This window comes from Spermophilus citellus (assembly GCF_964194105.1).
Source record: "Spermophilus citellus genome assembly, chromosome: 10".
NCBI classification, from domain to species: domain Eukaryota; kingdom Metazoa; phylum Chordata; class Mammalia; order Rodentia; family Sciuridae; genus Spermophilus; species Spermophilus citellus.
In genome coordinates, this window is record NC_138197.1 from 116,648,102 (window position 1) to 116,665,057 (window position 16,956).

Genomic DNA, 16,956 nt, shown 5'->3' on the forward strand with positions numbered 1-16,956 from the left:
ATCTGACAAAGTTTAAAAATTATTTACCTTTTAAATCAAATACAGAAGATGTGTTCATCACCTCACCACCAATTATAGAGAAGATATAAAATAAGAAGTCTCAAAGTTCCTGAGAATTTGCTGATTAGATTTCCTTAAGGTTTTGTTTCTTTCATTCTCCTGTTATTCATCCTGAAAGAGCTCCCTTCTCCCTTAGCCTAGTGATTTAGACATAATTTAACTTTGCCTGTTTGTAACCTTTTTCCCTGAGTTCAGTTATATAGCATTGAGTACTTTCAAACTTTCAAATTGCTTTGTAATAATACAAGTATTACGGGTCCTTGGCGAAAGTCTGTCTTGTCTCTCTTTGTCTGTTCCCATCTTAAAGGCTGACCTTCCCTAAGGAGGCCCTGGTATCAGGAGCAAGTTTTTCACTGCTTGCTAATCCTTGCCCTTTCTCTTCTCTTGTTTGTGGACCGTTGTCCCTTAAATGTAGCTTGTATTTTTAAGAAATTTTATCTTTTATATATTTTTTGTTTTTAATTGACACAGTAATTGTACAGTGTGATATTTCCATCCATTTATACAATGTGTAAAGATAGATCAGGGTAATATCTGCCACCTTAGATGTTTATCATTTCTTCATGTTAAAAATATTCCAGATCCTCTTTACTAGTGTTTTTGAAATATTTATTGTTGTTAACCAAGTTATTCCACTGTGCTACAGAACATTGCAAGCTGTTCCTTCTATCTAGCTGTGTGTGCCCCTGTACCCATTAACCATCCTGTCTTCCTCCCTCATATGCTTCCCAGGCTCTGATAACCACTATTCTGTTATTTACTTCTGAGATCAACTTTTTATCTTCCACATGTAATTGAGAATATGTGGTATTTGTTTTAGTCCCTGACTTATTTCCTTAACATGATGCCCTTAAGTTCCATTCATGTTGCTGCAAATAACAGAATTTTGTTCTTTTTTATGGTTGAATAATAATAATCCATTATAATTTAGTTCTATTTCTAGTGTCTTGAGGAACCTCTATGCTGTTTGCCATAATGCCTCTACTAATTTGCATTCCCACTTACTCTGCATTCTTACCTGTAGCTTTTATTTCTTATCCACAAATTATTATAATTAATCAATTATTATAGTTCTGAGTAAATACAAACATATAAACCTCTACATCTGCCTTTAGAAATTTGGGAATAAATTAGAACAAATAAAATTCAGGCCAGTATTTTGGTAACTTCTTCTTAGTAGTTAATTTCTGTGGGCTAACTATAAGTGAATATCTTTAATTTGCCTGATATTGTCAGTAGCTTCTTTCTTGATACATATGTGCTCCTCTATTATCCTTAGTAATGTCCTTTTTTGTGCTTTTTACAAGGATCATTTTGTCCTTACAAGTTATCTGAAATCTCTGTTCTTTAGCTAGTTAGTTCTCAAGTCATTTCTTCTTCTTCTTTTCCTTATCTCATTGAATCCTCAAATTACCCTGTCTCCCTCTTTTTCTTGTTATCACCATTCCTAGTTAAATTATTTATTTATTTTTGATGTTGGGGCTTGACCCCAGGGCCTCACAAATGCCAAGCTATACCTCTAGCCTAAAACATTTATATTATGGCATGATATTAGTTAGCAAGAATGTCTTTAACTTTTTTCTTTTTTTTTTTTAATGAGTTATTCTTTCAGAATTTTAAAGTATAATTGTATTTTGGTATCTTCAGGGGATTGGTTCCAGTGACCCTCAGATACTAAAACCTGCAGATGCTCAAGTTCATATATAAAATAGCATAGTACTTGAATATGACCTACACCTATTCTCCTATAGATTACTTATAATACCTAAAGCAGTGTGGATGCTGTGTAAATAATTGCATTGTTTAGGGAATAATGCCTTTTTTTTTTTTACCCAGGGATTGAACCCAAGGGTGCTTAACCACTGAGCCACAACCTCAGCCCTTTTTATTTTTTGAGACAAGGTCTTGCTAAGTTGCTGAGGCTGGCTTTGAACTTTTGATCCTCCTGTCTCAGCCTCCTGAGCCGCAGGATTTCATTTGTGTGCCAGCATGCCCAGTGCCTTTTTGAAGTCTGTACATATTCAGTAAAATTATTTTTTTTGAATAATTTTAATTTTGATTGGTTGTTCATGGATGTGGAACTCATGAATACAGAGAGTCAACTATACTTAAAAATATAAAGAAGTAAATTCCTCTCTCAGAAATGACTACACTTAACATTGATTCCAGATACATCATTCTAGTCTTTTTATCCTAAGCTTATATAGGCAGACGCATGTACACAAAAATTTAAAAATTGAAATTTTATAATGGCATCTTAATATATTTTCTCCTTGATAGTATTAAGAGCTCTAAAATTTTTTTTAAAAAGCATTGTAGGGCTGGGGTTGTGGCTCAGTGGCAGAGCGCTTGCCTCGCACATGTGAGGCACTAATTTCGATCCTCAGCAAAGATTAAGAAAAAGCATTGTATTACATACTATCATAGGGATACACACACACACACACACACACACACACACACACACACATATAGGCCAAGAGATCCTTTAATTAAAAATATTTTTTACATGATTTTGTACTTGATTTTTCCTTATAAAAGATAACAAAACCTATGTGTTCTTACTTTTAAGGGATTTGGGGTTCTAGATCAGTGATAGAGACCCATGCTTGGAATGCAAACAAATAAACGAAGATTTGTGTTAAGGAAAGAGATTAGGAATCACACTAGGGAGTTTTGTTTACTGTATGTTAGCTGTTATGACTTTTGTTTATTTTGAGTTTTTGTGTTTTGTTTTTGAAATGGGATCTTGATATGTTGCCCAGGATAGTCTTATAACCCCTAGGCTGATCAAGTAATCCTCCCACATCAGCCTCCATAGTGCTGGGACTAAAGGAGAACACTACTGTGTCTGGCTTAACAATCTAGTATAATCCTGAGGAAGGTCTTCTGAGCCCTTTTCCTTATCTGTAAAACTGAAAAGTGTTTTTAATTGTTCTTTTTAGGAAGAATATTGAAAGAACCACATAATACATGTGGAAATTTATTTCAAACTATGACAAATTAACCATACAAATGAAAAATGCTTTTGAATATGTGAGATAAAGGATGACAGAATCTTTTTCTAAGATTGATCAGATTTATTTTCTTAATAGGAGCTATGTTTAAACATCATTCCAACCTTTGCAAATCTTATAGACTACCCATCCATGAAAAATGCTTTGATACCAAGAATTAAAAATGCCTGTCTGCAAACATCTTCCCTTGCTGTAAGTAGTTACTTGCATGTTAATTTTTTTTCAGTAATTTAAATCATTATTGTTTAATAACCCTATTATGGTTTGTTCATATAATTGGTCTTGGTTGTAAGTCACCTGTATATAAAAATGAACTATAGTTTTTTTGATATGCATTTTATAATATTACATCCCTAACCTTACCCGCCTTCCCTGTCTTTGAGTGCTTCAATAGAAAAGCTGAGTGATTATTTTTCTCCTAATCCTTTTCGTTTTAAACTCACAAGTTATTTTGTTCTTAGTTTTAAAATAATCATAAGAGTTAAACTTGGTGTATAAGCCTAAAAACTTTTTGAATGGCTTCCTTTTATAAATTGCCTTTATTTTTAGTCATCTGTCTCTAAGTTTCTTATTCTCCACTTACTTGCCCACTTTCAGGAAAAAGTAGAGGGCAGTAAAACAATAAATTAATATGAGTACAGTGGGGAAAATAGTTTTACTAAAAAATATGGACCAAAGATAGGTACCTGGGTCCTTTGATTATAGAATTTTAACACTAGGTTACTTATTGGTCAAGGAAGTAGAACAAATAACATAATTTTCATTATCTCATACCAAAAATAGTAAAGTTCCTAACCTTCTCTGTAAGAATTTATCACAATGATATTTCATTGTAGAAGTAATATTGAGGGAGAAATGTCTTTCTTTGCCTGATTAGTTCTTTATATTGATATTTGATAAAAAGCATATTATTAAATTTAAAGATCCCATCCATCTTTATCTGATGGAATATAAATTTAAATAAAATAAACATTTTTAGCTTAATATGATTATAGGCAAAAAGCAGTATAATTGACATGATTTTACTCTGTAGCTATCTAATCTATTTCAGTTTATGTTTTTTGGTAGAAAGACTCAGTGTTGAAAACATAACATCATTACCCAAATGAACAAGTATGAAATGAACTGAAGTCAAGAATCTTGTTCTTATTCTCATTTTTATACTAACTACCTTTGTGGCCTTGAGCAGTTCCTTTTACCTCTCAGAGTCTTTCTTCATCATCATTAAGAGGATTTCAAAGGCAGTCTTTTTCTTTGAAGTTCTCAAAGTTTATGATTGAATTTTCAAAATAGATGATGGCTTTATATACATAGCTTAAAATTCAGTTTTCAAAGTGCCATTTCAAAAAATCTTACTACTATATCTTATGGCAGTACACATTTTAGCATACATTTTCTGCAAGTATACATTCTTGTTCAGTTCTGAGTACTTTTTTTTACCTTGGAATTGTCAGATTTTATGCCAATAATTTTTCCAAAAAGTGGGGTCTGACCATTATGTGAAACTGTTTTCACCCCCAAAATTGTGCTGGTATTACTTAAAAATTATTTATTATGTACCTGTCTTTTATGCAAGATTAGATTGCATAGAGTATTCATGAATACATATTAATGCTTGTGACAGTTATGCAGTGAAATATGTTATATATGCAGAGGAACCACAGGAAATTGAATGAAATGATCTACATTAATGCCCACTGATGTGTTGTTTACAAGAATTTATAATGAATATATTTATAACAGTAACTGGAATGGATTTGCATTTTATATATCACTTTTTAAGTGCTTTTTTTTTTTTTTTGTATTGGGGATTGAACCCAGGGATTGAGCTAAATCCGAGCCCTTTTTTATTTCTTATTTTGAAACAGGGTCTCGCTAGGTTGCTTAGGCCCTCACTAAATTGCTGAGGATGGTCTTGAATTTGCAGTCTTCCTGCTTCAGCTCCCAAGTCTTCAGGGTTATAGGTGTTTGCCACCATGGCTACGTTAAGTGCATTTTAGGTAGCACTTTTCAGTGCTCCTGCTTACCTTCAGAGTGGCACATGTGCATTTCTGAGTTGCATTCATGGGCACGTTGTCTAAGATTTAAAAATTCTAACCTGGAAATTTTGTAAAACATATGTTGTGAGTTAGACTTATACCTTAATATTGAAAATAAAGAAAAAAAATTCTACACAGGTAAAATACTTGTGTGATTAATGTTGTATATTTACATAAAATAAAATAAAACCAGAATTTATAGTTTCTCTTAAGAAAAAATATATGCACATATATATTCCAGTAGATGTAGCATTTCCTATTATAAAACTTAATCTGACAAAGTTAAGCCTTCAGATATCATCATGAATTTATAATATTTCTCATTTAAATTTCAGAAAACTCATTTATTTTTTCAGAAATGGAAAATTATTTTCACTTTTTCTGTACAAATATGGTGTGATTTTAACCAAATTATTTTCTACTTTTCTTAGTTTACTTTTTAAAAAATATTTATTTTTTAGTTGTCTTGATACAATATCTTTATTTTATTTATTTTTATGTGGTTCTGAGGATTGAATCCAGGGCCTTGCACAAGCTAGGTTAGCACTCTATTGCTGAGCCACAATCCCAGCCCTTAGTTTATTTATTTATTTATTTATTTTTAAACTGGAGTTTTATTGATATTAGGGGTTTTGATTCTATTTTAACAGATTCTAGCTAAGAACTAGGATATGACCTATTTATCAAAAGTTGAGTCAGGTCTTAGTTACTGTGTCAAAGACAGTTAGAAATAGAAAACTGCATTTTAGATAAATATGGATAATTTTAAATGTGAAAATATTTAGTTTTGATCCAGATATGGTGACACATGCCTGTTATCCCAGCAACTTGGGAGGCTGAGGTAGAGGATTGCAAGTTCAGAACCAGTTTCAGCAAATTAGTGAGGCCCTAAACAACTTGCACCTCCTCTTAAAATAAAAAGGGTTGGGGGTATTGCTCAGTGGTTAAGCGCCTCCAAGTTCAAACCCCAGCACTCCCCGCATCCTCCACACATAAAAGAATTGAACCAGAATTAAAATAAAATATTGAAATCCTTGTGAAATTTATCAGTTAGTAGGGAGAATGAATTTCTTTTTAAAACTGAAATGTTCCCAAAGGAATGTTCTCAGTCAATTCCTATGTAGATAAAGTTTCTCAAATTCTCATCACTGTATTTAAAATAATACAAAATTGAAGTCATTCCTTTATCTTCAGCTAACCAGTGTCCTGGTAAAGTAATCACAGATTCTTTCTGAAGTCAGGAGAATTAAAATAAGTGAATTTTCTGTGTTAATATAACATGTCTTCAAAACCTACTTTTATTCTTGAAATTTTAGCATATATCTATATGAAGATGAAATTTACACTAAATATTTTGTTCTATGTTACATAGACTTTACATGGCTAATGCAATTCATTTTAATAGGTTCGTGTGAATTCCTTAGTGTGCTTAGGAAAGATTTTGGAATACTTGGATAAGTGGTTTGTACTTGATGATATACTACCCTTCTTACAACAAATTCCATCCAAGGAACCTGCAGTCCTCATGGGAATTTTAGGTACCTGAAACTTAAAGTCATTTTATTCTACTTTATTATTTTATAGTTATGCAAGTAAATTTTCCATTTTATAAAACCACTGTACTCGCTTTTCATTATTATAGCAATTTCATATTATAGCGATATGATGGGATAAATATTGTAATATAACTTTGCTCTTTTTGTTGATTTTAGTAAAAGCATTAGAGTCTTTTTTAAAAATATTTTTTATTCTAATTAGTTATACATAACAGTAGAATACATTTTGACACATCATATATCGTGGAGTATAACTTCTCATTCTGGTTGTACATAGTATAGAGTTACACAGGTCATGTAATCATATATGCACATAGGTTAATAATGTCTAATTCATTCTACTCAATTCCTTTCCCATGTCCCCTCCTCTCCCTTTATCCCCTCTGTCTAGTGCAAAATACCTCTATTCTCTCCCACCCCCTATTGTGAATTATCGTCCGAATATCAGAGAAAATATTTGGCCTTTGGTTCTTTGGGATTGGCTCATTTTGCTTAGCATAATATTCTCCAGTTCCACCCATTTACTGGCAGATGCCATCATTTCATTGTTCTTTAAGGCTGAGTAATATTCCATTGTGTATATGTACCACAGTTTCTTTATTCATTTATCTGTTGAAGGTCACCTAGGTTAGTTCTATAGTTTAGCTACTGTGAATTGAGTGCTATAAACATTGATGTGCCAGTGTCACTGTAGGTAAGGCATTAGAATCTTCACACTTATAAAGGATAAGATGTTTGGGAGTCCTAACTTTGCAAATATCATGATAGCATATAGTTTTCCCCATAAAATGGTACACAGTAAGAGAGGCAAAGTTGAAATTCTGACAACAGTCTTCTAAGAGGCAAAGTATTTTTTCTGCCTTATTTTATCCTCCCCCAAATACAATGAGATAGCTATTATTATTATTTTTTATAACAATGAAACTAAGGCTCAGATAGGTTGAGTTATTCAAGATCATACAGCTGGGGAGTAGTAAAGCTGATTTTTAAAATTTATATACATTTGAATCTTAACCATTATGTTTTATTGCTGAGTGATTTATTGATTAAGCATATTAGTCTTAAAGCACATTTTATTCTATTGGCAAATTACTCTGTCCAAAAACTCTGAAATTGTATATAGTTAAAGCTGTGAAAATATAACATGGAAATGTCAGAGCAAATGTCTAAGAACATCCTCTTACAATAGAAACAGACATAACTATAGAAGCAAAAAAAAATCTTTTATTAAATCTGAGATTTTTTATTTTTAAGAGACACTATACTACTTATTTAGGTACCTTAACACGTACTATAATGTGCAACTTAGTGAATATTTTTAGAAATGATTAGCAAATATTTATTATAGATCTCTGTGGATATAGAACTCTTGGGTTATGGTATGAATCTTTTTTTTTTTGCTCAAAGAAGTTCATTTTGAGCAAGAGTTTTGCATAGTTGAAAGGGGCTCTGATTCTAATCTGAGTTCTCTCGGTTCCTGGTTCCTGGGGTGATCTTGAAAAGTTTCTTCAATTATTAAATAAGGATAAAAATAACATCATTGTAGGATTTTTATGAGAATTCAGTGAAACAAAGAGATATAATGAGCATAGTGTCTAGTAAATAGTTAATAGATGCTTAATAAAATTATTGTTTGCGTACATCAGCTATGTGTATATTAACAATAATAGCAGATAGGGCAGATAAAGCTTTGGATTATATATAGAACACTTAATAACACAAAGGTATTCAGAGAATTAGGAGCAAATGTACAATTTACAACCAGAAAACTGTGGAATGGGTATAACAAGTGTGGTCTTGAAGGTCAAATAAATAGGTGAGACAGTAGGGAATGATAGTGGGGTTAAATTTTTAAGTTTCAAACATAAAATTTTATTTGATAAAAAGTGAATACATGTAATGTACATATACTTAAATACTTTGAAATAGATGCCTTAAGTGTAGATGTGAAGTCTGAAATAGATGTTTTATGAACAGAGGAGTATTCTGTAACCTTACTGCTTTACTGTGAGAACTGAACCTGGATCTGATTAAGTTTTTTTTTTTTTTTTTTTAATATTTGTTGTTGTAGGTGGACGCATTACCTTTATTTTATTTATTTATATGTGGTGTTGAGGATCGAACCCAGGGCCTCACACATGCCAGGAGAGCGCTCTACCGCTAAGCCACAACCCTAGCCCTGATGAAGCTTTTAATATGCTATTGTTACATGCACAAAAGAGCATAGGATAAATATGTCTTACTATTTAAATCTGTATTGATGATAAGGCTGAAATTATTCTATCCATATGTAAGAGCATCCTCATTCTGAGGTTCTGACTGGGAAAAATTTACTATACCAATTACCAAAAAATTTCATACAGACATGCTGTTTGAATGATTACTATTAACTTATAGTGTTAACTTATAAAATTTAGTCACATTCTTTTCTATCAGGTATTTACAAATGTACTTTTACTCATAAGAAGCTGGGAATCACCAAAGAGCAGCTGGCTGGAAAAGTATTGCCACATCTCATTCCTCTGAGTATTGAAAACAATCTCAATCTTAATCAGGTAGGAATATTTTTGTGTTTATTCAGTTTACTGTTTTCTTGGAATTATATATGTTGTATAACTATATAAGTATATTACATGTAAAAATTGATGAAACAAGGAAAAATATGGCAGAGTTAGATGAAGAAAGTTTATGGGTAGGAAGGGAAGATAGATATAAAAATATAAATATTTGGGAACTGATAAATGTTGAAAGATGAGTAGTGTTTGTAACTACTTTAGATCCAGGCTGAGAAGCTAACATGAATAAAGAACAAACTCAAGCAATGTGTTGGAGATTATATTTGTTATTCATTGCTATATAATGTCATTGCAAATTTATTGGTTTTTTTTTTCCATATTTTTGGTTGTGGGTTTGTTTGTTTTGTGTTGTACCTTGGCCTTGTATGTGCTAGGCAAGCACTCTACCACTGAGCTACTGTCAGAAAATTGCCTGTGCTGTCCTTGGACTTGCCATCCTCCTGCATCAGACTCCCAAATAGCTAGGATTACAGGCATTGACCACCTGTGCCTGGCTAAATTTAGTGTTTTAAAGAAAATCACATTATCTCACAGTTTCTATGGTGGATCAACCAAGCCAGGGCTTGGCTTAGTTGGAGTCTCTACTCAGAATTTCTCAGTGCTGAGTCAAGGACTTAGGGCTCACTTGAAGGCCTATTTGGTGGATAATCTACTTCTAAGTGCATTTACATGGTTTCTGGCAGGATTCAGTTCCTTTCGGCACTTGGACTGAGGGTCTTTCCTAGCTGGGTGATAATTGTATGCCACTGTTGGTTCTAGGCCACGTTGGCTTCTCTACCATGGCAGGTTGTGTCATGAAAGCCAACAAGAGAGTTTGGCCTCGAAGGAAGTCACCCATCTTGCTTAAACTCTAAAGATATGAGATTACACAAGGCCATAAAAAGCAGTAGAAGGAGATAATTGGGAACCATATTAAGAGCCTATCTGCTACAGAGAAGAAATAATTCAATTTGACATGTGGGGGAAAATAGGATAAGATAAAATAAGACTAAAATGGGTAGCCTTTAAATGCCAGTCTGATTTAGGTATTTGAACTTTCAAGATGTATGTATTTGGGCAAAGGTATAATGTATGTTCAAAAATTATTATAGAATTCTCTCTGTATACCTCTTGATACAGTTACCATAGCTATGGTTACTCTGACTCTTCCTGTTCTTCAAAGTCTGGTTATTATGATTTATTATTCATTGTAACCCCAACTCTTAGTGCAGTGCCAAAAACAAAAACCAGATTGAGAGAAAACTTGAGATGTAGAGTCACAACAAGATATTTTTTGTTTACAGTGGAAATGGTGTTTAATGAAGTATAATGGAGAAGTATGAGAAGAGTTACTGTTTAACTTGAGAATATCAGAGATGGATAGGCAGGGCAGATTTAGAAAGAAGGACTCAAAAGTGATTTATTGCAATGAAGGAAGCAGAAAGTTTCAAAATAAAACAAGATTTTTTGGCAGTGTGGAGAGTACTGAGTGAGCAGTTTTGAGGTAGAGAAACTTGTGAAGGATTTAACATTCTGTTTGAAGGAGTAGGATAAGCCTTTGAAAGTTTGTTCCTAGATTTGATACTTTATCTTGGGTGGCAAGATTGGGTTTAGGGTTGGCAAAATAGGAGACATTGAATACTAAAGAGGAATAAGATAATATGCCCTTTCATCTGTTTTGTAATTTCTGTTTGTAGTTCTCATAATTCTGATTTAGGATGTTTTAATATATTTCCAAATGCTTATTTTAGGATGTATGATTCCATTTGAAATCTTATGTTTTCTTCAGCTTTATGATTTCTTTTTTAGGGCCTATTGTCATCTTCAGAAATACTTTGGATCATATCTTTCTGGTGTTTTACAGTAGGTTAGCAGAGATATGATCTGCTTTCCTATTCATGGTCAGGGTTCCTAATTCATGTTCTGATGGTTGTGATTTAAAATAATTTAAGTATACTATACTTTAAGTGAAAAAAGATACAGGAACTTAGTAAAAAGACATTTTTAACATTTGATTAAAAAACTGTAGAGGGCTGCGTTATGGCTCAGTGGTAGAGCATTTGCCTACCATGTGCGAGGCCCTGGGTTCGATCCTCAGCACCACATAAAAATAAACAAAGTTATTTGAAAAAAAACTTCAGACACACTGAACAATCTATGATTTGTTTATGGAAAGCTTCTAAGACTCCCCAACCCCCTAGACAGATTGGATGGCTCATTGGGACCCATGTATAGGTATACTTATAGTTCCTGTTTATTGTGGTGAAAGGATATAAAGCAAAATTGGGAAAGGGGAAAGATTCATAGGGCCCAGTCTGGAAGAAAGTTGGCACAAACTTCTAGAGGTCTTTCCTAGTGAAATCACATAGGATGCTCTCAGTTTGCCTAATAATGAGTTGTGACAAAATGTGAAATTTTACCACCTAGGGAATCTCACTGGAGACTCAGTACCCAAAGTTTTTATTGAGAGCTGATCATGTAGTATCCTCTGCTTGGCATGTTCTCAAATCCAGACTCCCAAAAGGAAAGCAGGTGTTCAGCATGTGATAAATTCTTTGTAGAAGCAGTTTAAGCGTAGGCAACCACTCTTATCAGTTAATAATGGAACCTATCCTGAAATCTAAGTTCCAGCCAGAGGCTGACTTGGTAAGCAGACCTAAAAATAGCTGTTCAGGCCTATCATGTTAACTCTTCTTTGCACAAACTACATGCAACAATATGGATGAATCTCACAAACATAAAGTAAATGAAACAGATGATTCTATTTATTTAAAGTACAAAAACAGTTTATATAGCTGGAAGTCAAAATAGTGCTTATTTGTAGGGGTTGGGAGTGGGAAATGACTAGAAGAAGTTAGAAGAAAGCTTCTGGGGTGCTGACAATGTTTTGTTTCTATATCAGGCTACTGGTTTTGATGGGCATGTTCAGTTTGTGACTTTTTTGAGCTGTGTATACACACACACAGACTTTTCTGTTAATATATTATACTTCAGTGAAGGTTTTTAAAAAACGAATCAGATAATCATGATAAATGGTTGAAGCAATATACTTTTTGTAATTCTCATGATAAGATGAAAAGAAAGAGTCTTCCTGTAACTTATGGTGTCATTAGAATAACTTGTTTAAGATGATCCAGAGGTACTATAAGAATCATGGACCATTAACCAAAGTTTAACAAAAACAACAACAAAAAGATGTAGTATTAGGCATATTTATGAATTTTAATTATTTGAAAGATGAATTGTGTTGATTTAATATTTCTGCTAACTTTTCAAAAAACAGTGTTCATTCTAGCCAAATATGTCATTTTTCTAACAATTTGTTTAAACAGAAGTTTTTTATATATTATTAAATGAATTGTTTCCAGATAGGACAAGTTATCAATGTATAACTGCTGGGGTAAACTTATGTAAGACCTTTGAAAACTTAGCAGTAGAGTATTACTTAGCATGTGTGAAGCCCTGGGTTCAGTTCTCAGTGCCAGAAAAAAAAAATAAAATCCTGAAATAATAGCTATCTGACAACTTAGTATATATATATAACTCATTGAAACATGTTTTCTGGAACTTAAAAGCCTCATCAGCTATCATGTCACCACCATATAAAGGTTGTAAAAACTTGCTGTGATATGCTGAGTTTAAATGTACTATGCTTGTTGTGAGCCACTGGAAAAATACACAATTGTGATTAGCTTATTTACCTTAATTGATTACTGCAAACTTGAAATTTTATAACCATATCAATTTCTTATTATACCAGTTCAATTCTTTCATTTCCGTCATAAAAGAGATGCTTAGTAGATTGGAGTCTGAACATAAGACTAAACTGGAGCAACTTCATATAATGCAAGAACAGCAGAAGTAAGTAGGTTGTATATGAATTGCACATTGTCCAGTAGTGAGATAAAAATTACCTCATGATTGATATTTTAGAATATGGAACAGAAAAATTGCTGGATTTTAATTTAACCATATTTAAAAATTTTCTGACACATTAAGTTGAATTGAGATAAAATAGGATGTTGAAAAATCTAATATGACTTCTGAGTACAAAAATGTAATATACTATAATCTTAGCATTTTCTCTACATAAGGGATTTTCTCAGAAATAGAATTTTGTCAGTTTTAGCCATTGGACTTGTAATCGCAGGTTATTAAACACCTTATCTCAGATGTTGAGTTTTTAAAAAGGACTTTTATACAAATGTTATTTTTTTATTAAATTGTTTTTATTTATATATGACAGTGGAATGCATTATAATTCATATTACACATATAGAGCTCAAATTTTTCATATCTCTGATTGTATACAAAGTATATTCACACCAGTTTGGGCCTTCATACATGTTCTTTGGATAATGATGACAAAAGTTATTTTTTTGAACAAGCAGATATTATTAGTAGAAAACAGTGGACAATATTATACTCTCTCTAAAGAATGATGTTGCAGTTTATTTAGATTCTAATAAATTCTGAAGGCAGACAGTTTTTAGGATGTGTATTTTAAAATATGCATTTGTTTTTATTGCTTTGTTATAATTCACCTCTCTATAGATCTTTGGACATAGGAAATTCAATGAATGCTTCTGAGGAGATAAAAGTTACAAATGTTGGGAATCAGGTAAGATATTTAATTTTTGCAAGAAGTACTTAATGGTGTGCTTTATTTAGGGGCCTTTTAAGCAATAAAGTCACATTTTTTTTTTAACAGAGTAAAAGGATTTAATTTGTGTAATACCCATAAACCAAGGAACATATTTTTTTGTAATTTTAAAGTTTACTTACACACACACACACACACACAGTAGTATTGTTTATTTTGAGATTATAGTAATCTTTATAACAAAAGTCTATGTTTTGAACTTAACTCTAAAAGAAATGAACTTGAATGGTTATCTTAACATGGAATAAAATGAGAGACTGAGTCTTATGTGAGGTGGCTTCTTGACAAATCTTAGGTAAGGGGTTTTAGTTTTGAAACTAATCTTTGTCTCCATCTTGAATATTATTTTATAAGGTTTGTATGTATCAATTAAAAAAAATTTAAAACAACTTGTTCTATTTAGTTATACGTGACAGTAGTATGCATTTTGATACATTAAACACAAATGGAACATAACTTCTCATTCCTCTGGCTATACATGGTGCCAGTTTTTTGACTTCTTTATATATCCTGGAGATTAGTGCTGTATCTGAGGTGCATGTGGTAAAGATTTTTTTCCTATTCTGTAGGCTCTCTCTTTATGTTATTGATTGTTTCCTTTGCTAAGAAGAAGCTTTTTAGTTTGAATCCATTCTATGTATTGATTCTTGATTTTACTTCTTGGGCCAGCAGTTTTATTCAGGAATTCAGTACCTAAGCTGGCATGATGAAGATTTGGGCCTCCTTTTCCTTCTATTAAGTGCAGTGTCTCTGTTCTAGTGCCTCAATCTTTGATACACTTTGAGTTGGTTTTGTGCAGGGTGAGAGGTTTAATTTCATTTTGTTACATATGGATTTCCACTTTTCCCAGCACCATCTGTTGAAGAGGCTATCTTTTCCCCAATGTATATTTTGGCACCTTTGTCTAGTATGAGATAATTGTATTTATGTGGGTTTGTCTCTATGTCTTCTGTTTTATACCATTGGACTACATGTCTATTTTGGTACCAATGCCATGCTGTTTTTGTTCCTGTTGCTATGTATTATAATTTAAGGTCTGGTATTGTGATGCCTCCTGCTTTGTTCTTCTTGCTAAGGATTGCTTTGGTATTTTGTTTCTCTTATTTTTCCAAATGAATTTCATGACTGCTTTCTCTTTTTCTATGAAGAACATCTTCAGAAATTTAGTGGAAATTGCATTAATTTTGTATAATGCTTTTGGTGGCCATGTTGACAATATTAATTCTGTCTATCCAAGAACATGGGAGATCTTTCCATCTTCTAAGGTCTTCTTCAATTTTTTTCTTTAGTGTTCTGTAGTTTTCATTGTAGAGGTCTTTCACCTCTTTTTTTCTTTTTTAGTTGTCAGTGTTTATTTATTTATATGTGGTGCTGAGATTCGAACCCAGTGCCTCACACATATTAGGCAAGCGCTCTACCTTTGAGCCACAACCCTAACCCTTCACCTCTATTGTTAGATTGGTTCCCAAGTTTTTTATTTTATTTTTTGAGGCTATTGTGAATAGGGTAGTTTCCTAATTTTTTTCACATTGAATTCATCACTTATGTATAGAAATGCATTTGATTTATGGGTATTGATTTTATATCCTGCTACTTTGCTAATGTATTTATTAGTTCTAGAAGTTTTTCTGGTGGAATTTTTTTGGCTCTTTTAGATATAGAATCATGTCCTCAGCAAATAGTGATAGTTTGAGCTCTTTTCCTGTTTGTATCCCTTTAATTTCTGATTGCTCTGAATTGAGTTCCAAGGACTATGTTGAGTAGAAGTGGTGAAATAGGGCATCCTTGTCTTGTTTTAGCTTTTAGAGGGAATGCTCTCAATTTTTCTCCATTTAGAATGATGTTTGTCTTGTGTTTAGCATACATAGCTTTTAAATTTCTTTTTTGTTTAATAAACTCTTTTTTTAAAAGTTACAAATGGAAATAATATCTTTATTTATTTATTTATTTATTTAATGTGGTGCTGAGTATCAAACCCAGCGCCTCACGTGTGCTAGGCAAGTGCTCTCCCATGAGCTACAACCCTAGCATGCATGCATAACTTTTAGAGTATTGAGGTATGGTCCTACTATCCCTAGTTTTTGTGGTGTTTTGAACATGAAGAGGTGCTGTATTTTGTCAAATGCTTTTTCTGCATCTATTGAGATAATCATATGACTCCTATCTTTAAGTCTATTGATGTGGTTTATTATGTTTATTGATTTCTATATGTTGAAGCAGCTTTGCATCCCTGGAGTGAAACCCACTTGATCATGGTGCACTCTCTTTTTAATAAGTTTTTGTATGTGATTTGCCAGAATTTTATTAAGAATTTTTGCGTCTTCATCAGGGATATTGGTCTGAAGTTTTCTTTCATTGAGTAGTGTCTTTGTCAGGTTTTGGTATCAGGATGATACTAGCCTCACAGAATGAGTTTGGAAGGGCTCCCTCTTTTTCTATTTCATGGAATAATTTGAAGAGTATTGGTATTAATTCTTTGAAGATCTTATAGAACTCTGCTGAGAATCCATCTGGTTCTGGGCTTTGCTTGGTTGGTAGGCTTTTGATGGCGTCTTCTATTTCATTGCTTGAAATTGATCTGCTTAAATTGTGTATGTCCTTCTGATTTAGTTTGGGTAGGTCATATTTCTCTAGAAGTTTGTTGATGTCTTTGAGATTTTCTATTTTATTGGAGTATAAATTTTTAAAATAGTTTCCAATTATCTTCTATATTTTATTAGTGTCCATAGTGATATTTCCTTTTTCATCACAAATTTTAGTAATTTAGTTTTCTTTCTCTTTGTCAGTGTAGCTAAGGTTTATCAATTTCATTTATTTTTTCAAAGAACCAAACTTTTCGTTTTATCAATTTTTCAAATTGTTTCTTTTGTTTCAATTTCATTGATTTCAGCTGTGATTTTAATTATTTCCTGTCTTCTTCTTTTGGTGTTGATTTGTTCTTCTTTTTCTAGGGCTTTGAGATGTAATGTTAGCTCATTTATTTGTTGACTTTTTATTCTTTTAATTCACTGCAATGAACTTTCCTCTAAGCACTGCCTTCATAGTGTCCCAGAGATTTTGATATAT

General features: G+C 32.5%; 1 protein-coding gene across 2 annotated transcripts in view; it reads left to right on the top strand.

Annotated features, from left to right (window-relative positions):
- SCYL2 (SCY1 like pseudokinase 2) overlaps window positions 1-16,956 on the top strand; it is a 58,381-nt gene that overhangs the window by 37,745 nt on the left and 3,680 nt on the right. For both annotated transcript variants that reach the window (XM_081311101.1, XM_081311102.1), the window contains exons 11-15: window positions 3,156-3,269; window positions 6,522-6,654; window positions 9,109-9,227; window positions 12,988-13,088; window positions 13,782-13,848. In XM_081311101.1, coding sequence (XP_081167227.1) covers window positions 3,156-3,269; window positions 6,522-6,654; window positions 9,109-9,227; window positions 12,988-13,088; window positions 13,782-13,848 — 534 coding nt within the window. The remainder of the gene's footprint in view (window positions 1-3,155; window positions 3,270-6,521; window positions 6,655-9,108; window positions 9,228-12,987; window positions 13,089-13,781; window positions 13,849-16,956) is intronic.